The sequence below is a fragment of the Microcaecilia unicolor genome, chromosome 1 (assembly GCF_901765095.1).
Source record: "Microcaecilia unicolor chromosome 1, aMicUni1.1, whole genome shotgun sequence".
NCBI lineage: Eukaryota > Metazoa > Chordata > Amphibia > Gymnophiona > Siphonopidae > Microcaecilia > Microcaecilia unicolor.
Window position 1 is genome coordinate 589,688,846 of NC_044031.1, and position 18,647 is coordinate 589,707,492.

At 40.8% G+C, this 18,647-nt stretch overlaps 1 protein-coding gene across 1 annotated transcript in view; it reads right to left on the minus strand.

Moving 5' to 3' along the window:
- Positions 1–18,647, minus strand: part of ADCY8 (adenylate cyclase 8) — a 578,382-nt gene that overhangs the window by 215,377 nt on the left and 344,358 nt on the right. Inside the window, exon 8 of the mRNA XM_030219235.1 lies at positions 3,997–4,194. Coding sequence (XP_030075095.1) covers positions 3,997–4,194 — 198 coding nt within the window. The remainder of the gene's footprint in view (positions 1–3,996; positions 4,195–18,647) is intronic.

An 18,647-nucleotide genomic window follows, 5' to 3' on the forward strand; every position in this document is an offset into this window, starting at 1 on the left:
CACTATCATTTTCGTCGCCCTTCGCTGTACCTTTTCCAATTCTACTATATCTTTTTTGCAACAATGTGAAGAGTAGCTCTAAAATATGTTTTAAAGAACACTCGACGAAATGCAGAGAAAATAATAAAACTGCAAAACATTTTGTTGATTATACGTACAATCTTGGTCTGAAGTTGCTGTGATCAACTATTTGCCGTGAAGGCTTAATATTTATCAGAGATCCTCATTTCACATAGAGGGCAAGATTCAGTAAATGGTGCTCAAAAATCAGCGCCACAAAAATCAGAGCTCAATGCTATTCTATAATGGGCACTTAAAGATGAGCACCCATTATAGAATAGCATTAAATGCCGATTTCAGTGGCCAAATTTGAGCTCCAGGACTTACACCTGTTGAAACCAAGTGTAATTCCCAGTGCCCAACGTAGGTGCACATCCCCGGTATTGAATAACACTACACACAAATTTTAGGAATGCCCCTGACCCGCCCATGCATAAGTGGATGCGCCTAGAGTTAGGTGCAGCCATGGCCGCTAAGCATATTCTATAAACCACACCTAAATCTAAGCACAGTTTACAGAATACGCCTAGACAGCGCTGATTTTTCAGGCACCATACACAGAATATAGTCCTAAACGTATAAGAGGAAAATGTAAGAAATACAGATTCCTAGCTCTCACTCTATTCTCAAGGGCCTTGAGTCTATGATAAACAACAAAACCATTCTTGATATCAAATAGTCCAGTAGCCTGCAACATTGCCATCTGCACTTCCAGATTTAATAAACATTTTCCTATCAACCAGTCCTTTTAGAAAGCTCTTCTAACTTGCCACAGTCTCTTTAGTAAAATTACAAAGTTGAGAAATAGTTCTTTTTAAGGAGACCCTCAGTCCTGGTTACTACTTGCCAAATATCAAGAAGCTTCAACTGTGAACCTGATCCTGACCTGAACAACGTCAAAACCCAAGGGATAGGACACCACTTTAGGAAAAGGACAGTCCCTCACAGTTCAATCCATGAATATATCTCACCTTTTCTGTTTTTCCTTTATTCTTTCTCTTTCTTTGCATTTTTTTGTTTGTTTGTTTTACTGTTCTAAAAACAGTAAAAATGTGGACCGCATGCAGATGAATAACCCTGAAACATAAGGGGAGTAGCCAGCACTGGCTTTCTGGGGGGGCCCAGGGGTGGATGAAGGGGAGAAGGCATTTCCTCTCCCCACTCCCTGGCCACTGCCACTGCGGAATTTATACCTTTGCTGCCAGGGATGTCCAATCCCCGCTAGCTGAGGGATCCACAGCCAGAATTGCCCCAGCGCTGACTCTGCAGGGAAGAAGTCTGTGGCCTCCCTTCCTGCTGCTGACATCAGCACTCATTTTGAATAAGCAAACTGAGCATGCACGAGGCGTGCCGACGTCAGCGCCAAGAATGGAAGCCATCAACTTCTTCCTTGCAGAGATAGCACTGGGGCAGTTCCAGCTGTGGGTCTCATCGGCTGGTGGGGATTGGGCATCTCCCCAGCCAGCCAAAGAATACTCCGGTTGCAGAGGGGGACTGAGCCAAACGTGGGGGGCCCAGACCCCAAGGCCTCCCCTTGGCTATGCCACTTCCAACGCTGGAAACCCATCGTGCCACATTTCATCCTCAGTTTGAATAAACAATGAGGATTATTTTATATGATGGTCCATTTCATCAATAACCCTGGTGATCCAAGTGGTATTTGATGATTATGGGCTCCTTTTACTCGCTGAATGGGAAGAAGCCAATTCAGTTCCCATTGGATGGTCATCATTCAGCACATGCAAATTGGAAGTGCAGCTTTGTTAAAGGATCCCTATGTTTGATAGTGGGATTTTGATCAATTTTTGTTTGGTGCTATATATAGAGCAGCCACTGCAATTCCGTTTGAATATAGTGCCTTAGGATCCTAAATTTAGGGTAACTATTGAAATGCTCAAGTTAAAGTGCTCAGAGCTGAAAATCAGTGCACATGACTTAACTCATTTTCCTTGACCTGGTCCTGTCCCATTTTTTTTGGAATCCTAAATGCCAGTGCTAGGATAGGGCAGGGGAACCAGCTCTAAAAATTAGGTACTTACATCTTTTGAAAATTGACCTTTACCTGTTTTGATGGCAATAAATGATGTAGGAAAGCCTTTAAATTTAGGAAATAGGGGTAGGAAATCCCTGCTGAGAATAAAAAAAAAGCCTACAAAGCTGATACAAAAAGGTCCATTACCAACATGATAAGTCCAAAACTATCCCAACTGGAAACATTATAACCTGAAATTCATTGCCAGCGAATGTGGTAAAAAAGCAGTTAGCTTAGCAGGGTTTAATAAAGGTTTGGATCATTGAATATGGATCAAGATGATGTTGACGCTTTCTTTTCGTCATTTAGACTCTCTCTTTCTGGGATCTAAAATAAGAATTTATCCTGATTTGGCTAGACAAACACAGAAAAGGCGCAAAGCCTTTTTGGCATTAGGTGCAAATTTTGTACTTAAATTTCCTTGCATATGTTGAGTATTATTTCAGGCTAAACAATTTCAATTCTTGGATTCCAAGCAGTTAGAAGATTTTTTGCTGTCTAAAAAAGAGGTAAATGTTATAGTCTAGTCATAGATAGTACACTGTATGATTGCTTGGAGTAAACTAGCTGGGTAGCAATAATTATAAATTGATTTCCTAGATTAATGGGTTTATTTAAGCTCTTGGATCTAATTGACCTAATTATAGTGGTCGAAAGTGGGGAAAAGATTTCTGTTATTGATAACATTGAATATTTCTTTATGTTAAGATTTTCCAATTTCTTGTATTATCTTTTTAAGAGCTGTATAATATATAATTTGAATAAAAATAAATAAAAAAAAACAACAGAGATAAAGGCTATAAAACTGGATTCAGGCAACTTTCATTTTTGAAAGTTTTGGGTACTATAGGGTCAATAGAATCGGACTACGCAATTTTTTTTCACAGTTTTTGTTTTTCATGTTCTACAGCCTAAAAACTTCAGGTACCTAAGGGGGGGCATGTGATTTCTTTGGTTAATTAATTTTTATTGATAAAACGTTTCTCATTTTTTAAAGATGTAATTAATCCATACTTGAGGCTGAAATTTGGCAGGAATATGTAATTGATACCCCTCCATATTGTGGTATAAATAAATCACATACCCCACTTTTGGTACCGTATCTCTCAGCAGGTCACAATGTGTTTACATCATTAATGGCACAATGCTTCTTTTGCACAAAGATCTTATTAAGATAAATAGTTATTTGCAGGCCTGGGGACATCAGGGCCTCTACTTGAAGTGGAGGAAGAATGTTTTTAGTATAAATTCAATGAAGGTTAAACAAACTAGAGGTCGATAATAGAGATCCATTATTTATGCTTCCCAAATTTGTTAAGCAGACAAATAAATGAAAAGAACTTGATGACCTCTTCCCTTTAAGCTCAATAATTACAAAAGATTATGAGTAAAAATGCATCATCCATGAAGCCGTTCCTCCTTCCAGAGATGCTGCAAGAATTTTGAACAAGCAATACATACTATGCATATGCAGGAGTTATTCAAAATGCTGCTTTAAGGAAAAAAAGGTTTGTTAAACAAGATGTCAACATGTTGAAAGGCATCAAGACTAGGGAACCAATGCACAGACCAGTAAAATGAAGCAAAATCAATCACACCGTGGGTTTTATTTTCTCCCGTCTTCACAACAATTCATGCTGAGGCAACAGTTCTTTACCTTTAACTTTGTAATTTCAGCATCTTAGACTTTTCCCATCAAAGTGGGCACCATTTTGCATACTCTGAACTGAATTAATATGTTCTGCATCACAACCATAACCAGTATGCTTATCTACTGTTTTCAGCTCAATCACGCTTACAAGAATCACAACACAAAGCTGTCTCCTTTAATTCTCCTCAAATTCAGTGAATATGCTCAGACAATTTTATTTGGACAAAATAAACAGCTATCAGGACTCAGCTACCTTATGCTCCAGGCTGGAGTCTTTAAACATCAGAGAGAAAGGCTTGATATGCTCTCGTCTCAACTTATCGCCACTCCGTAAGTCGATGGTGTGCTCTATTCGCTTGTTAATTTCCTCAGGCCCAGACTGGACATGCAAAGCTTGTGCAAGATGGTTTGGAAGCAGATTTATTGAATTTCTTGTTAGAGCAGCCAGAGTCTAGGGGGAAGCACATGCAAACAGAATAAACCTGCTAGTCCCCTGGTGTTAAAATGCAAGGGTTTTAGTTCATGTTGCATTGCAAATCGTACCAGCATTCCATGCAATTCATTCAGTGAACCTACAAGGTAACGTAAGGTTAGCAAAAATGAGTTTCGTTCAACTGAAAATACACAGCTGGCTACTTTTAAGGCATATATTACACATGGTATATTTCTGTGCCCTTGCACTTGACATTCCACTGGTCAAGATCATTATTGTAAATGGCTTTATTATTAAAGTTATAATAACACCAAGGGGTCCTTTTACTAAGGTGATCTGCAAAATGGCTTGCGCTGGTGTAGACACGTTTATTGGATGCGTGCAGGTCCATTTTTTCAGCGCACCTGCAAAAAAAGCCCTTTTTGGGGGGGCCGAAAATGGATGTGCGGCAAAATAAAAATTGCCATGTGTCTATTTTGGGCCTGAGTCCTTACCGCTACCCACTGACCTAGCAGTAAGGTCTCATGCGGTAACCAGGCGGAAATGGTCTACACATGTACAATGAGGCATATTTTCAAAGCACTTTGGGAGGCTAAGTGCTTTGAAAATAAGCCTCAATGTCAATTACCACCGGTTAGCAGCATGTGCCGGACAATTTCCGGTGCACTTAGTGGATGCATGGAAAAAAATGAAATTACCGCCCGTGCCACGCGGTAGCCGGGCGGTAGTTCAAAATTGATGCACGTAGGATGTGTGTAGATGGCTTCATGGCTTAGTAAAAGGGCCCCTAAGAGTTATTATTATTGGGAATGACATTCTGATCTTATGAAAAGAAGGTAAAAAGTGACAGAGGGATAGTATGCCCCGTTTAACAAAACATCACCCCCCACCCCAATATTCAGCGCTATTTAACTGGCCAAGAACTGCTCCTGGCCAGTTAAATAGCATTCAGCTTAACTGGTTAAGCTCCAATGGCCACCCCCCCCAAAAAAAAAACTCCACACTTATCCAATACCAATCACTGAAAATGGCTCGGCATTGAAAATCTGGGGTCAGCGTTCACCACAGAACTTATGCGGGCTGTATCTCACCAGCTGAATATCAGCCCTCATGTATTTGCATACAGTCTCCCAGATTCTATTTGGGTGCACAAAATTGTGCATGATCCTGAGAGCCGTGCGCAAATAAATTAGTTAATGAGCCATTTATCATCAATAATTGTTGTCAATTATTGATGTTAATTGGCTCTAATTTGGCTTTGCGCATACATCTTACTGCACACAATTCTATAGAAATGTGCGCCTAAATCCTCTTGCATGCAACCCAAAAGGGGTATGGCTATGAGAGGGGCATGGGTGAGTCAGGGACTTTCCAAAGATGTAGGCGCCATATAGAATATGGAGGTTGTGTGCCCAAGTTGCGAGCCAGGAATTGCACCAGATTACAGTTGGTATAAGTCATTGTGCCCAAGTTGGGCATCAAAATACATGCTAATGGCCTTATTCTATAAAGGTTCTGCTCCCAACTTTACACTCCTAAATTTATTCTCCTGTATTACTCTCCTAAATTATGAGCGTAATCTATGCTCCTAAATTTATGCTCCTAATTTAGGGCTGGCCTATTACGCTCATAGATTTAGCATAGATTTAGAAGCATAAATTACGCTCTTAAATTTAGGAGCATAGGGCCAGATTCTATGGCGCCTGAATATGGCCCAGTTCACCTAAATCTACATGCTGAGATTTACACCAGGTTTTCCTTGGCATAAATCCTATGCGCATCCATTTACACCAAGGAAAATGTGGCATAAATAAATACCGGTGTGTAGATTTAGATGCAGAGCGGCATATTCTGTAACACTTGTGTGTAAATTTTGGAATGTCCATGAAACACCCATTTCCCCACCCATAACCACACCCCTTTTTGGCTGTGCGCATTAAAATGTAGGTGCTGTGCATTACAGAATACACTTAGCGAGTTATGCATGTAAATTCTAATTATTGTCAATTAATGCCCATTGTTGCTTGTTAAGTGCTAGTATCAATGCTGATTCGCTTGTTAAGCCAATTAAGTTACGTGTGTTGTTATAGAATTCACTTAGATTTTGGCGTGGAACACTTTGCGCAATATGTAGAATCCGGAGGATAACCTTTATAGAACAGCACTAAGCTCACATTGTTCCCAGCACCTACTTTTCGGCTCCATTTAGTGATTGTGGCCCAATTTTTTTCCACAGGTTTAACCATAATATTCTGCACCAAATGAGACATTTGGGGGGGGGGGGCTAACATGGGCACCGGAGATAGTGAGGCCCCCAGTGCACACCAGTTCCACCACTCCTAGAAATTAGCTGTAATTTTTACCACTGGGGGTTACCGCTGGGTTAGCGTGGGAGCCCTTACCGCCACCTCAATGGGTGGCGGTAAGGCATCCCCTGGAAAAGGCCACGTGGCAAGTGTTTACTTACCACATTTACTTTTTTGGGCTTTTTATCTGCTGGTGTCAAAGGGGCCTTGGTGCCGATGCTACTGTACGTTCCCTTTTACCGCAGATTGGTAAAAGGGGTTCTTTATTAGCTGAGACTTTTGGGACTAATTTATTCAGTAGGGTTTATATTCGATAAGGAAATTACATGGAGCCATTTTTTGTGCTACTTAATATTCTGTTCCCCATCTCCAAAATAGGATGCATCATATTTGTATTGTTTTCTCAAAAAATGATATTTTAATAAAAGACATTGGCTTCTGACAGCTGTCAACATTTTAATAAACCTGGTATTTCATCAGAAAAAAAAGAAAACACCAGTCTTCTAGGATTGTTCTTGTTTTAAAGAGTTAACTTCATTTATCACTTCTATGTGAGCTAGGTAAAAGATCCAGAACGACCCATAAAATAGTAACAATAACAAATAATCCTATTTGCACAAATGTAAGCGTGGCCCTAGGAGAACAATGCACCTGTTGCCGTTCTGCCAATGAACTAATGTTGGCAAACAGAAATCTGGCACAGAAAACAGAGCTTCTGATCATGCCATGTCAAGAAATGGAAAATAGAAAATGAACCCACACACGCAGTGATCTTTAACCTGTTCACTCCCTTCAGTTACAGCATTAGCTAACAGAGTTGGTGCAGTTCTTTAGTTCTTGTTGAGAGGTTAAGTGACCTGGGGGAGCTTAGATTCCAGTATATGGAATTTCACTATGGGCTGAAATGGGATAAGAGCCTCTGGGCAAATAGTAAGGCATAAATTCAAAGAGGAAACGCTAACTTCCTTGTTTACAAAGCCGCGCGGCATTGCCGACACAGCCCATTCAAAGTGAATGGGCTGTGTTGGTAGTACTGCACCGCCAGCTGCTAACGCGGCTTTGTAAACAGGGGCCTAAGAGTTCTAGCCATGCAAAAGAATATGCATTCATCAAATAGTCATAGTTAATACTGGGAAGAATTAAGGGGCCCTTTAACTAAAATGTACTCAAATTTGCACTTAATGTGGGAATTTTCCATGAGCTAACTGCAGATTTTATGTTTCCTTTTTATAGGGCATGTTCCTTTTTGAAGGTCATGTACTAATATTTCCATTAGTATGTGAGGCCTCCAAAAACTTAACGCAGGCACTTACCTCAGGATTCTATATATCGCGTCTTAATTTCCGCATGGAAATCGAAGAGTATTCTATAACAGTGTGCCTAAGTTAATTGGTTAACTAGCTAATCGGTACTGTGAATTGGATGTTAACAAGCAATTATCAGCACTAATTGGCAATAATTTAGATTTATGTGCACAACTTGCTAAGTATATTCTGTAACGTGGCGCGCTTAAATTCTAAGTCGCAGAGTTGAAAAGGGGGTGGGGCCATGGGCCAGGCATAGCCATTTCTAAAATATATATAGTAACATGGTAAATGATGGCAGATAAAAACCTGAACGGTCCATCTAGTCTGCCCAACAAGATAAACTCATTTTACATGGTATGTGATGAATAATATGTATACCTGAGTTTGATTTGTCCTTGCCTTTCTCAGGGCACAGAATGTAAAAGTCTGCCCAATACTGTTCTAGAACTTTCCGTATCTATAGAATACACCCGCTCTGTGCCTAATTTAGGCATCAGGATTTATGCCAAGTAAAACATGGCGTAAATGGCCGTGACTGAAATTTGGTCATGTAGAGAGACGCTTGATATATTCTATATGCCATGTGGAAATTTAAGCCTAATCAAATCTTAAGCCTAATCATTAAATTATAGGTGTGCTTCAGAGAATCTGCCTAAGCGTATTTTTTTTCCAAGCAGAACTTTCAGGCACCATAGCTCTTAGTACCTTCTCTTTAAGAAGCACTAGGTGTTCCTTCATTAACTCTGTGTTAACAAGTTAGTGTCCACTACTAGTAATGCACTAGCTGGTTAACGCAAACATGCCCATTCCCCACCCATGCCGCACTCCCTTTCAAAAATATTTTAATAAAATTATTACTTCATGGTTTAGCGTGTGAAGACAAGCAAAATGCCACACAACATGTTTATGCAGTAGCTTGTTCTTGTGCATTAACCTCGTGTTAAGGGCTTAGCACCTTTTAGTAAAACAGCCCCTAAATATAGATCACCTGATATTGAAAGTAATTTAAGCAGGCAGGAGGGGCTAAACTGGCCAATGCCCCTGAATATCATCTTTGACTGCCTATGTTAAAAGTAGGCAGGACAGGGGTGCTACAAGGGGTGACACTGGGAAGGAGCTGGTGGTTATGCGGGTGCCAGCAATATTCGTTGCCAGGACTAACCATTGAAGTAACAATCCTTGGTCAGGGGCCACAAATTGTGGCTGCCCTTGGATGCTGGCTAATTTGGGCTCTAAATATAACATCTGTGGCTTGCAACCCCCCCCCCCCCCCCCCCCCCAGCAACAGCCTGCTCAAGAAGCAGAAGGACAGCTCTCGCCCAGTATGATACAGCACTTGCCCCTGAAACATTCATTGGCCCAGTTACTGCATTTTAAGTGCTTCACTTAAGTGTTTACTTCAGCTCTTTCACTATAGAAATGCTTTATGTAATATCTAGTTATTACACTATATATCTGATCTCCTTTTTAACTGCAGTGCATTTGATGCTTCAGTGATTTCAATTGTAAAATTAATATTGTGTGTTCAGCAAATTAATTTTTGTCTAAAGTACTGTGGTTTTACTTGCATGCTGTATTTGCTTCTTGTATTTTGACTAAGGCCAAATGTAAGGTCTCAGTCCTGAGCCGAGAATGGCCTCTGCATGGTCTTTGCCTGACACTGAGAACTTTATTTTACCGTCTGATTTTATTGGGCTATGGACATATTACAGTCATGCCAAAGGAGAAGCATTAAATCTTTTGCTGATAATATGAAAAACAATACTTAGAGGTTCTTTCACTAAGATGCAGTTGGCAGGTAATTTTGTGATTTGCGCTAGCAAACCGTGCACTAAATAATATATTTTTTAAATTTTATCACAGAAGGGGCATGTCTGGGGGAGGGGATGGAAAATGGACATGCCAATGCTAATCAGCGCGCCCTCATTACCATGTGCAACTGATTAGCACAGGATTAGCACATCAGCCCTTACTGCTCCCCCTGTTTATAAAGCCACGCTAGCAGCTGCCGGTGCGCTAATGCCGACGCAGCCCATTCATTTTGAATGAGCTGTGTCGGCATTGCCACGCTGCTTTATAAACAGGGGGTAGGCGTTGGTATGTGCTCACATTCTAATTTTTTTTAAATGGCCACATGCTAAGGGAAACAATAGTGAATGGCCACTGGGAAAATGGAAAATCAGCCATTTTACATCTGCAGTAAAAATAGTTGTAGTGTGTGGGAAAATTCCCCATATGGGCACACTAAGACTACTTTCTACTGCAGCTTAATGAAAGGACCCCTTAGCACCCTAACGAAGATCAGTAGTGTTTTTGGGCAGTTGAGGAAAATGAGAGAACTAAGTTCCCTAACATATCCAGAAAATATTACTTGTCTCTTAGAATATGTATAATAACCTTTCTTTCTAATAAATAAGCTTCATGGGGGCAGCAAACAAAACTGATCATGATGGTACAAACCCTGTGAGTGTCAGGGCTTGGGCCTGAGCATGGAGAGGCTAAGCAGGGTGGTCCAGATAAGCAGGAGCAGGAGAAAGAGACAAATTCAGGCCAGGATGGAATGGCAGACAGAGTGGGAGCAGGAGCCAGGACAGCATACAGATGACAAGCAGGTAAGGCAGCAGGAACCAGGAACAGAAAGGTAATTTGATAGCAAGTAGCAACAGGAAAAATCAGAGCTGGATATAAGCCAGGCACAGGAAAGGACCATCAGATTATTTGTTAGACCAGAAGGGTGTGCCGGGCTGACTTCCTGTACGTGATAGACATACCCCTTGCTGGTCTAATGGGGGTGGGGACCTCCTTCCACCACCTCCACTCAGAGGCTCCAAGGGCTGGATCACCTCCACTCAGAGGCTCCAAGGGCTGTGGCTCACTCACAGGTTAGAAGTCTCCAAAGTCCAGACCATGGGGTCCTAGGTTTCAATCCTGACAGAGTATATTTTATCTTCGGAGACTGCCTACCAAAATGCCTTTGGTTATTTCTTCTCTATTCTACAAAACAATAATCGGACAATGACTGAACAAATGTTTTCAGGGTCCCCAGTTAACGGGGGAAGTTATTAATGTGGGTTATCGTTTTACTTTATCGTTAACCCCATTAGTTACATAGTATATGACGGCAGATAAAGACCCACATGGTCCAACTAGTCTGCTCAATAAGGTGCCAGAGTCACACCTGCCACTGTGTGCAGCTTATACTCTGTCATGAGCAAATCCTGGCACCACAAATAGGGCAGCCACACAATCCTGAAAGAGTGGTTTTATCATTTTGATTGCAGGATAGTCATATTCATTGCCAATACCAGCAAACTGACAACATTTTATTCCCTATGAATCGTAAGGTGTTTCCTCCCCCAGTGGCATAGCCAGACCTCAATGTTTGGGGGATCTGGAGCCCAAAGTGGGGTGCATAGTTTGGCCCACCTCCCTGCCACAACCCCATGTACCTTGGCTGGTGGGGATCCCCAACCCATGCCAGCTGCAGCCTTTCTCCAGCGCTGTTCTCTGTGCATTGCCTGCTTGCTTCCCCTCACATCGTGTGCATGCTCGGTTTTAGTGAAATTAAGCATGTGCGAGTCACGCATACTCAGTTTCATTAAAACCGAGCATGCACACAACATGAGGGGAATCAGGGCAGGCAATGCACAGAGAACAGCGCTGGAGAAAGGCTTCAACTGGCTGGGGTTGGGGACTCCCGCCAGCCAAACTAGAGGCCCTCGATCCAATTTGGGGGGACCCAGGTCCCCAAGGCCCCCCGTAGCTACGCCACTGCTCTCCCCCTCTGAGATACACTCATAGCATATGATATGAATGTGACACAAATTCGCACACTTGTTCTTGATCTGTCCCTGCTATTCTCAAGTCACAGACCACAGAAATCTGGCCGGCACTGGTCCTACTACCCAATCACTGGAGTTGCTGTCAAAGCCTGCTGCAGTCCATCCAAATTCATCATTCTATAATCGGGACAGAGACCCTAAAACTCTGCCCTGTTTTGTCACATTTTGGGACACAGACCATAGAAGTCCACCCAGTACTGACCTTATTTCTCTACTACTGGAATTGCCATCTACCCACCTACAAGTTTTGCTTTTATTCCATCCCTTTTGCATATAAGTTCCTTTGTATTTATCCCATGCATAAAATAGGACCAGTGCTAAAACAGCATGAGTTAGAGCAGGTCAACCCAGCCCTTGGGACACACCTAGCCAGTCATGTTTTCAGGGTACCCACAATGAATATGCATGAGATAGATTTGCATGGAATGGAGGTAGCACAGGCAAATCTCTCTCATGCATATTTATTCTGTATGTGTCGGCAGCTCCTGAAGAATTATATATTGTGAAATGGAGAGATTCTATTGAGCCCAATCGAGATAAGTTTTAGAGTGTCGTTAAGAATTATAACTGCTATTTGAAGTGAACTGCAAAGATCAAAGATGGTATATTGAAGTCAAGAAGCATTATTATTATTATTATTATTATTATTATTATTATTATTATTATTATTATTACTACTACTAATAGTAGCAGATGATTTAAATAAGGGAGGAGTGGTCTAGTGGTTAGAGTGGTGGACTTTGGCCTGGGGAACTGGGTTCAATTCCCACTGCAGGCACAGGCAGCTCCTTGTGACTTTGGGCAAGTCACTTAACCCTCCTTTGCCCCAGGTACAAATAAGTACCTGTATATAATATGTAAGCTGCATTGAACCTGCTATGAGTGGGGAAAGCGCAGGGTACAAATGTAAAAAAAAAATAATAATAAAAGATACAAGACAAAGAAGAAAATCTAGAAAATGTGGAGGTGATAGAAAATCTATAGCAACCTTTAAATATATCTACAAGGCATATGAGGTACTGTTAATAACACTGAAGTCTTTTCTTAAACACAAAAAATTTAGTTGTTGGGAATATAGAACACAATTATAATTAAAATTAGTTGAGCAGTAATATATGAGGGAGAACTAGCTATTATTTGGTGATAATAGATAATTTAAACAAGCTAATTAGTCAAAGTGAAGGCCTCTTTTTCAAAGCCGTGCTACCGACTCTCGGTGCGGCAAATGAGAGGAAGCCCATTCAATTCCTATGGACTTCATCTCATTTGCTGCACGGGAATTGCTAGCGCAGCTTTGTAAAAGAAGCCATGGGTTTGTAGTGGTATCCTTAAAACCTGACTGGCTAGGTGTGACCTGAAGACTGGGTTGAGAACCCAATAGTTAGAGATAAAACCATATGTTTTAACAGTAACCCATGTTAATAATTATGCCCCTAAGTCTGCAATTTAGGACAACCAAATTAGACCAATTTAATTAGTTCCTATGTTAATTAGTTCCCATGTAGGCCCCTATTTACTAAAGTGTGGTAAGGTTTTTCAGTTACTATGGATTAACAGTCAAATTTAAGATGATACCACTGCAAAAACTCTACCTTAATGGTCAGGGATGTTCCCAGTAATAACATTCAGCTAACACAGAAAACGTTTCCATCCAGTACAATGAATGAATGGTAGATGATGCAATGTCTATAACGTAACTGTTTTGTGCTACTTGACTTGTTAACAGATAATGAGCAGTAAGGAGCACTTCATTAATTGCAAGGCATATACCCTGTCCATTCCATGCTCCTTTCCAGGTGAGGTGGTTAGGGGCACTCAGGGAAGACAAAGCCATAGTAGAGAGATTAAATGAATTCTTTGCTTCGGTCTTCACTGAGGAAGATTTTGGAGAGATACCAGTGCCAGAAAAGGTATTCAAAGCTGATGAGTCAGAGAAACTGAATAAAATCTCTATAAACCTGGAAGATGTAATGGCACAATTTGAAAAATTGAAGAGTAGCAAATCACCTACACCAGATGGTATTCATCCCAGAGTACTGACAGAATTGAAAAATGAACTTGCAGAACTTTTGTTAGTAATATGTAATTTATCTTTAAAATCAAGCAAGGTACCGGAAGATTAGAGGGTAGCCAATGTAACACCGATTTTTTAAAAAGGTACCAGAGGTGATCCAGGAAATTATAGACCAGTGAGCCTGATGTCGGTGCTGGGCAAAATGGTAGAGACTATTATAAAGAACAAAATTGCAGAGCATATTCAAAAGCATGGATTAATGAGACAAAGCCAATATGGATTTAGTGAAGGAAAATCTTGCCTCACCAATCTATTACTTTTCTTTGAAAGGATGAACAGACATGTGGATAAAGGTGAGCCGGTCGATATTGTGCATCTGGATTTTCTAAAAGCATTTGACAAAGTACCTCATGAAAGACTCCAGAGGAAATTAGAGAGTCATGGGATAGGAGGTAGTGTTCTACAGTGGATGAAAAACAGGTTAAAATATAAAAAACAGAGAGTAGGGTTAATTGGTTAGTATTCTCAATGGAGAAGGGTAGATAGTGGGATTTCCCAGGGGTCTGTGCTGGAACCACTGCTTTTTAACATATTTATAAATGATCTAGAGATGGGAGTAACTAGTGAGGTAATTACATTTGCTGATGACACAAGTTTATTCAATGTTGTTAAATCGCAAGATGATTGTGAAAAATTGCAAGAGGACCTTACGAGACTGGGAGACTGGGCATCCAAATGGCAGGTGATGTTTAATGTAAGCAAGTGCAAAGTGATGCATGTGGGAAAGAGGAACCCAAACTATAGTTATGTAATGAAAGGTTCCACAATAGGAGTCACCGATCAGGAAAGGGATCTAGGTGTCATCATTGATGATACGATGAAACCCTCTGCTCAGTGTGAGGTGGGGCTAAGAAAGCAAATATAATGTTAGGTATTATTAGGAAAGGAATGGAAAATAAAAATGAGGACGTTATAATGTCTTTGTATCACTCCATGGTGCGACCACACCTCGAATATCATATGCAGTTCTAGTTAAAAAAAGATATAGTGGAATTAGAAAAGGTACAGAGAAGAGCAACAAAAATGATAAAGGGGATTGGATGACTTCCCTATGAGGAAAGGCTAAAGCGGCTAGGGCTCTTCAGCTTGGAGAAAAGACAGCTGTTGTTTGTTTGTTGCATGTTTACTCTTTTCAAAAATACTAGGACTAGGGGGCACGCAATGAAGCTACAAAGTATTAAATTTAAAACAGAGAAAATATTTCTTCACTCGGCATGTAATTAAACTGGAATTCATTGCCAGAGAATGTGGTAAAAGCAGTTAGCTTAGCGAGGTTTAAAAAAGATTTGGATAGCTTCCTAAAAGAAAAGTCCATAAGCCATTATTAAGATGGACTTGGGGAAAATCCACTGCTGGATAAGCAGTATAAAATGTATTGTACTGTTTTGGGATCTTGCCAGGTACTTGTAACCTGGATTGGTCACTGTTGGAAACAGGATGCTGGGCTTGATGGACCTTTGGTCTGTATCAGTATGGCAATACTTATGTTCTTATATACCATGCATTAACTGTAACAATACTGCATTATTAGTGGCCTGTACAAATAGTGAGTGGTAATTCTTGCATTAAATACCTCATGCACTTTAGTAATTAGACTCCACACTGTGAGCCCACCTAGATCTTGACTTTAGACATGTGGAACAGAAATGTTAAAAATAGTTTAAAATATAGCTCAATGCACATTCATTACAAGAATCTTGAAATTCAAATTCACTTGGGGGCCATTAGGACAAAAGTCAAGAACCACAGTTCTAAATGAGGTCTTCATCAACCCATGTTAAAATAATTTTTTTTCCTAATACTTTATTATTTGTCTGAGGAGAATTTCCCTGCAAACTCTATTGAAAATGTTCTGCTGAAACAGACATTTCTTTGTCATCTATTGCAGTGCAGTAAATCTCCTCTTTAACGCCAATAATTGAATGCTCAGCAGCATTTTTTTTGTTTTATTTTAATAGACAGATCATTTATATTAACAGCTTTTCAGCTGTTTCAGTATCTAATTACGGATGCTGACGGAGGCCAATTCACAATTACACAACAGTAAAGAGAGATGGGAGAGATGTGATTATATGAAAAACATTTTTTTGTTCTATGCAGAAAGATTCTGTAATGTTCTGCTCATTTTTTTCCCAACAGGTTGATAGGGAAACTCTTCATGTTTGAAAATTCTGTTAGAATTGGGGTGGGGTGGGGGTGGGGGAGGCTGTGCTGTAACACAGCATGTCACTGCAGTGATATTTGTTTTCAGATATATTATTTGATATTAAACTGGACCTCATCACACATCATTAGGAGATACAAATTTAGAACAACACAGAAGCTTAATGAAATAATAATTTTAGAAACCGAGATAAAATAGTTATTGATTTCACGTTTCTCGTGTTGGATGATAAATGTTCTTCCCTGACATTTTGTATACAAGAAGGACCGTTATTTATTGTTCTCTTTTGTCACAGTCATTGCTGCTAAATGAAATTGCCCTTAGATGGTACTGTAAAAGCTACACAGAGCCAGATAGAATTAAAAAAAAAACAAACAAACAAAACCTTGAAGATTAAAAACCAAGGATGCAGAAAAACACACAAGGTATAGAAAAGTGACTGGTCACAAAACAAGCCAAGAAGAGGTTTGCTTATGGCTATAGTTAGTGCTGTTCAAATTCATATATAACATTATTTTGCTATTCTGGCTTTATTAGATACTAGGTTAAATTGGGACCTCCCTCCCTGATATTCAAAGTGATTTAAGCGGTTTAAGCGGGCAGAGAGGCTTCTGCCTGCTTAAATCACCTTCAGACACCTAACCCCCCAATATTCAGCAGTGCTAAACCGGGGAGTGCCACTGAGTATTGGCTCTGACCTGCCTCAGAAAAAGTGGGCAGGTCAGGGGCAGTACAGGGGGTGGCACTGGGGATGAGCCAGCATTATTCAGTGTCTGGACTACATAGCTAAGTGGGTGAATTTAAGACAGCTCAAAAGCTGTTCTAAATTCACCCACTTAACTAGATGGGCCCTGGTGCTGAATATTGGCAATCTTAAATCCCACTGATCTCCCTCCTGATGCCCCCAAAAGAGCCTCCCTCCTTCCTACCCCTCTCCTCAGTCCACAAGACTCAAGCGCCTCCTTCTCCCCTCTCCCCACATGGCCCTCAACTCCCAACCCTTGGGCCTACCTTAATAGCACTGGTGGTCCTAGTGAGGGCACTAGGGGCAGGAGCAAAGCCGACTCTCAAGTACTGTGAGCTGCCATGAGAGGTCAGTGCAGACATTTTCCAATGGAAGCTACAAGGGCAGGAGCAAGTGGCCTTCACTCCTGCCCCCATTGCCCCCAGTAGGACCACCAGAGCTATCAGGTAGGGCAGAGGGGGGTTGGGTGGCCATTGCTACAGGGGTTGAATGAAAGAGGCTGGGGGTAGGAAGGAGAGGTTCTCTTTTGGGGGGCTAGGAGGGGGATTGGGGGGACTTAGACTGCAAAACTAATTATGCGGGTCCTGGCCAATATTTAGCCGAGGTCTGTTTGAATGTCTTATGCGGGCCCTGGTTGAATATCGACCCGCATAAGCTCTGGCAGTTAGCCCCACCCGATTGAGCCTCCTGATATCAATGCTAGTGCCCAGACATGGGCTAGCTGAATATTATTCCCATTGTTTCTATGTACCTGCAAATTAGTTGGGTATTCCTGTGTGGAAGGTATCTTATCCTTTGTTTTCTATTAATTAATTTGCATTTATTGTTTTATTAAATTTGTGTTTGTTTTATTATGGGGGTTTGATATTTTCTTTTGCTTCCTTCATTAAATTGAATATTTTACTTGTGTTTTATGTTATGCATTTTGTTTCTTTGTACACTACCCTGGGTGATCTTTGGAAGAATGGAAAAATACTTTAGAAATGCTTAGAAATATATATATCATTCATGATGAGTAGCATAAAAAATCAGACCAAATTATTGTGGTAGAGATGTGATCAGTATGAAAATACTTAGCTTAGTTCTGTGGTGCAGAAGATCCACCCAAGCTCTAAAGACCCTGTATGACAGGAGCTTGAAGGTCTCAGATGTGTTGCAGAGGGGATATGCTCAATACCACTCAAGGAGGAAACATGGCATCAACAACTACAGTAAACCCTGCAAAAGATCAGATGGTAGCAAGGGCTGCCATCACTGTCAATCTGCCTTCAAGGACTGCAAGAGTTCTAGTGTCATATAAGCAAACTGCCTTGGAGGTTGAGGGTGATAGAGATCTATAAAATAGACGTGAATCGTTTGTTTACTCTGTCCAAAAATACTAGGACTAGGGCATTGAGCCTGCCATGAGTGGGAAAGCGCGGGGTACAAATGTAACAAAAAAAAAAAAAAAGCTACAAAGTAGTAAATTTAATACGAATCAGAGAAAGGTTTTCTTCACTCAACATGTAATTAAACTCTGGAATTCATTGCCAGAGAATGTGGTAAAGGCAGTTAGCTTAGCAGGGTTTAAAAAAAGGCTTGGATAGCTTCCTAAAGGAAAAGTCCATAGTCCATTATGAAAATGGATTTGGGGAAAATCCACTGCTTATTTCTGGGATAAGCAGCATAAAATGTATTGAGCTTTTTTGGGATCTTATCAGGTATTTGTGACCTGGATTGGCCACTGTTGGAAACAGGATGCTGGGCTTGATGGACATTTGGTCTATCCCAGTGTGGCAATACTTATGTACTTATGAAAGATGAAGATTGCAGCAAAACAAATAAAAAGGGTGACCCTCATCTACAAAGATATTTGGAGAAGGGATGCAGTGTGGTTCAAAACTTATATACAGATGTGGTTCCAAATAGCACCAGAATATGCAACCTACTCAGTTATTTATGTAACCCCCCTGTTAAACTGGGATTACTAAACAGAGTAAGTCCCTGTGAAGAGTCACTGAGGGAAGTGACTGGGAGGTCCCTGGGTAGGAGGA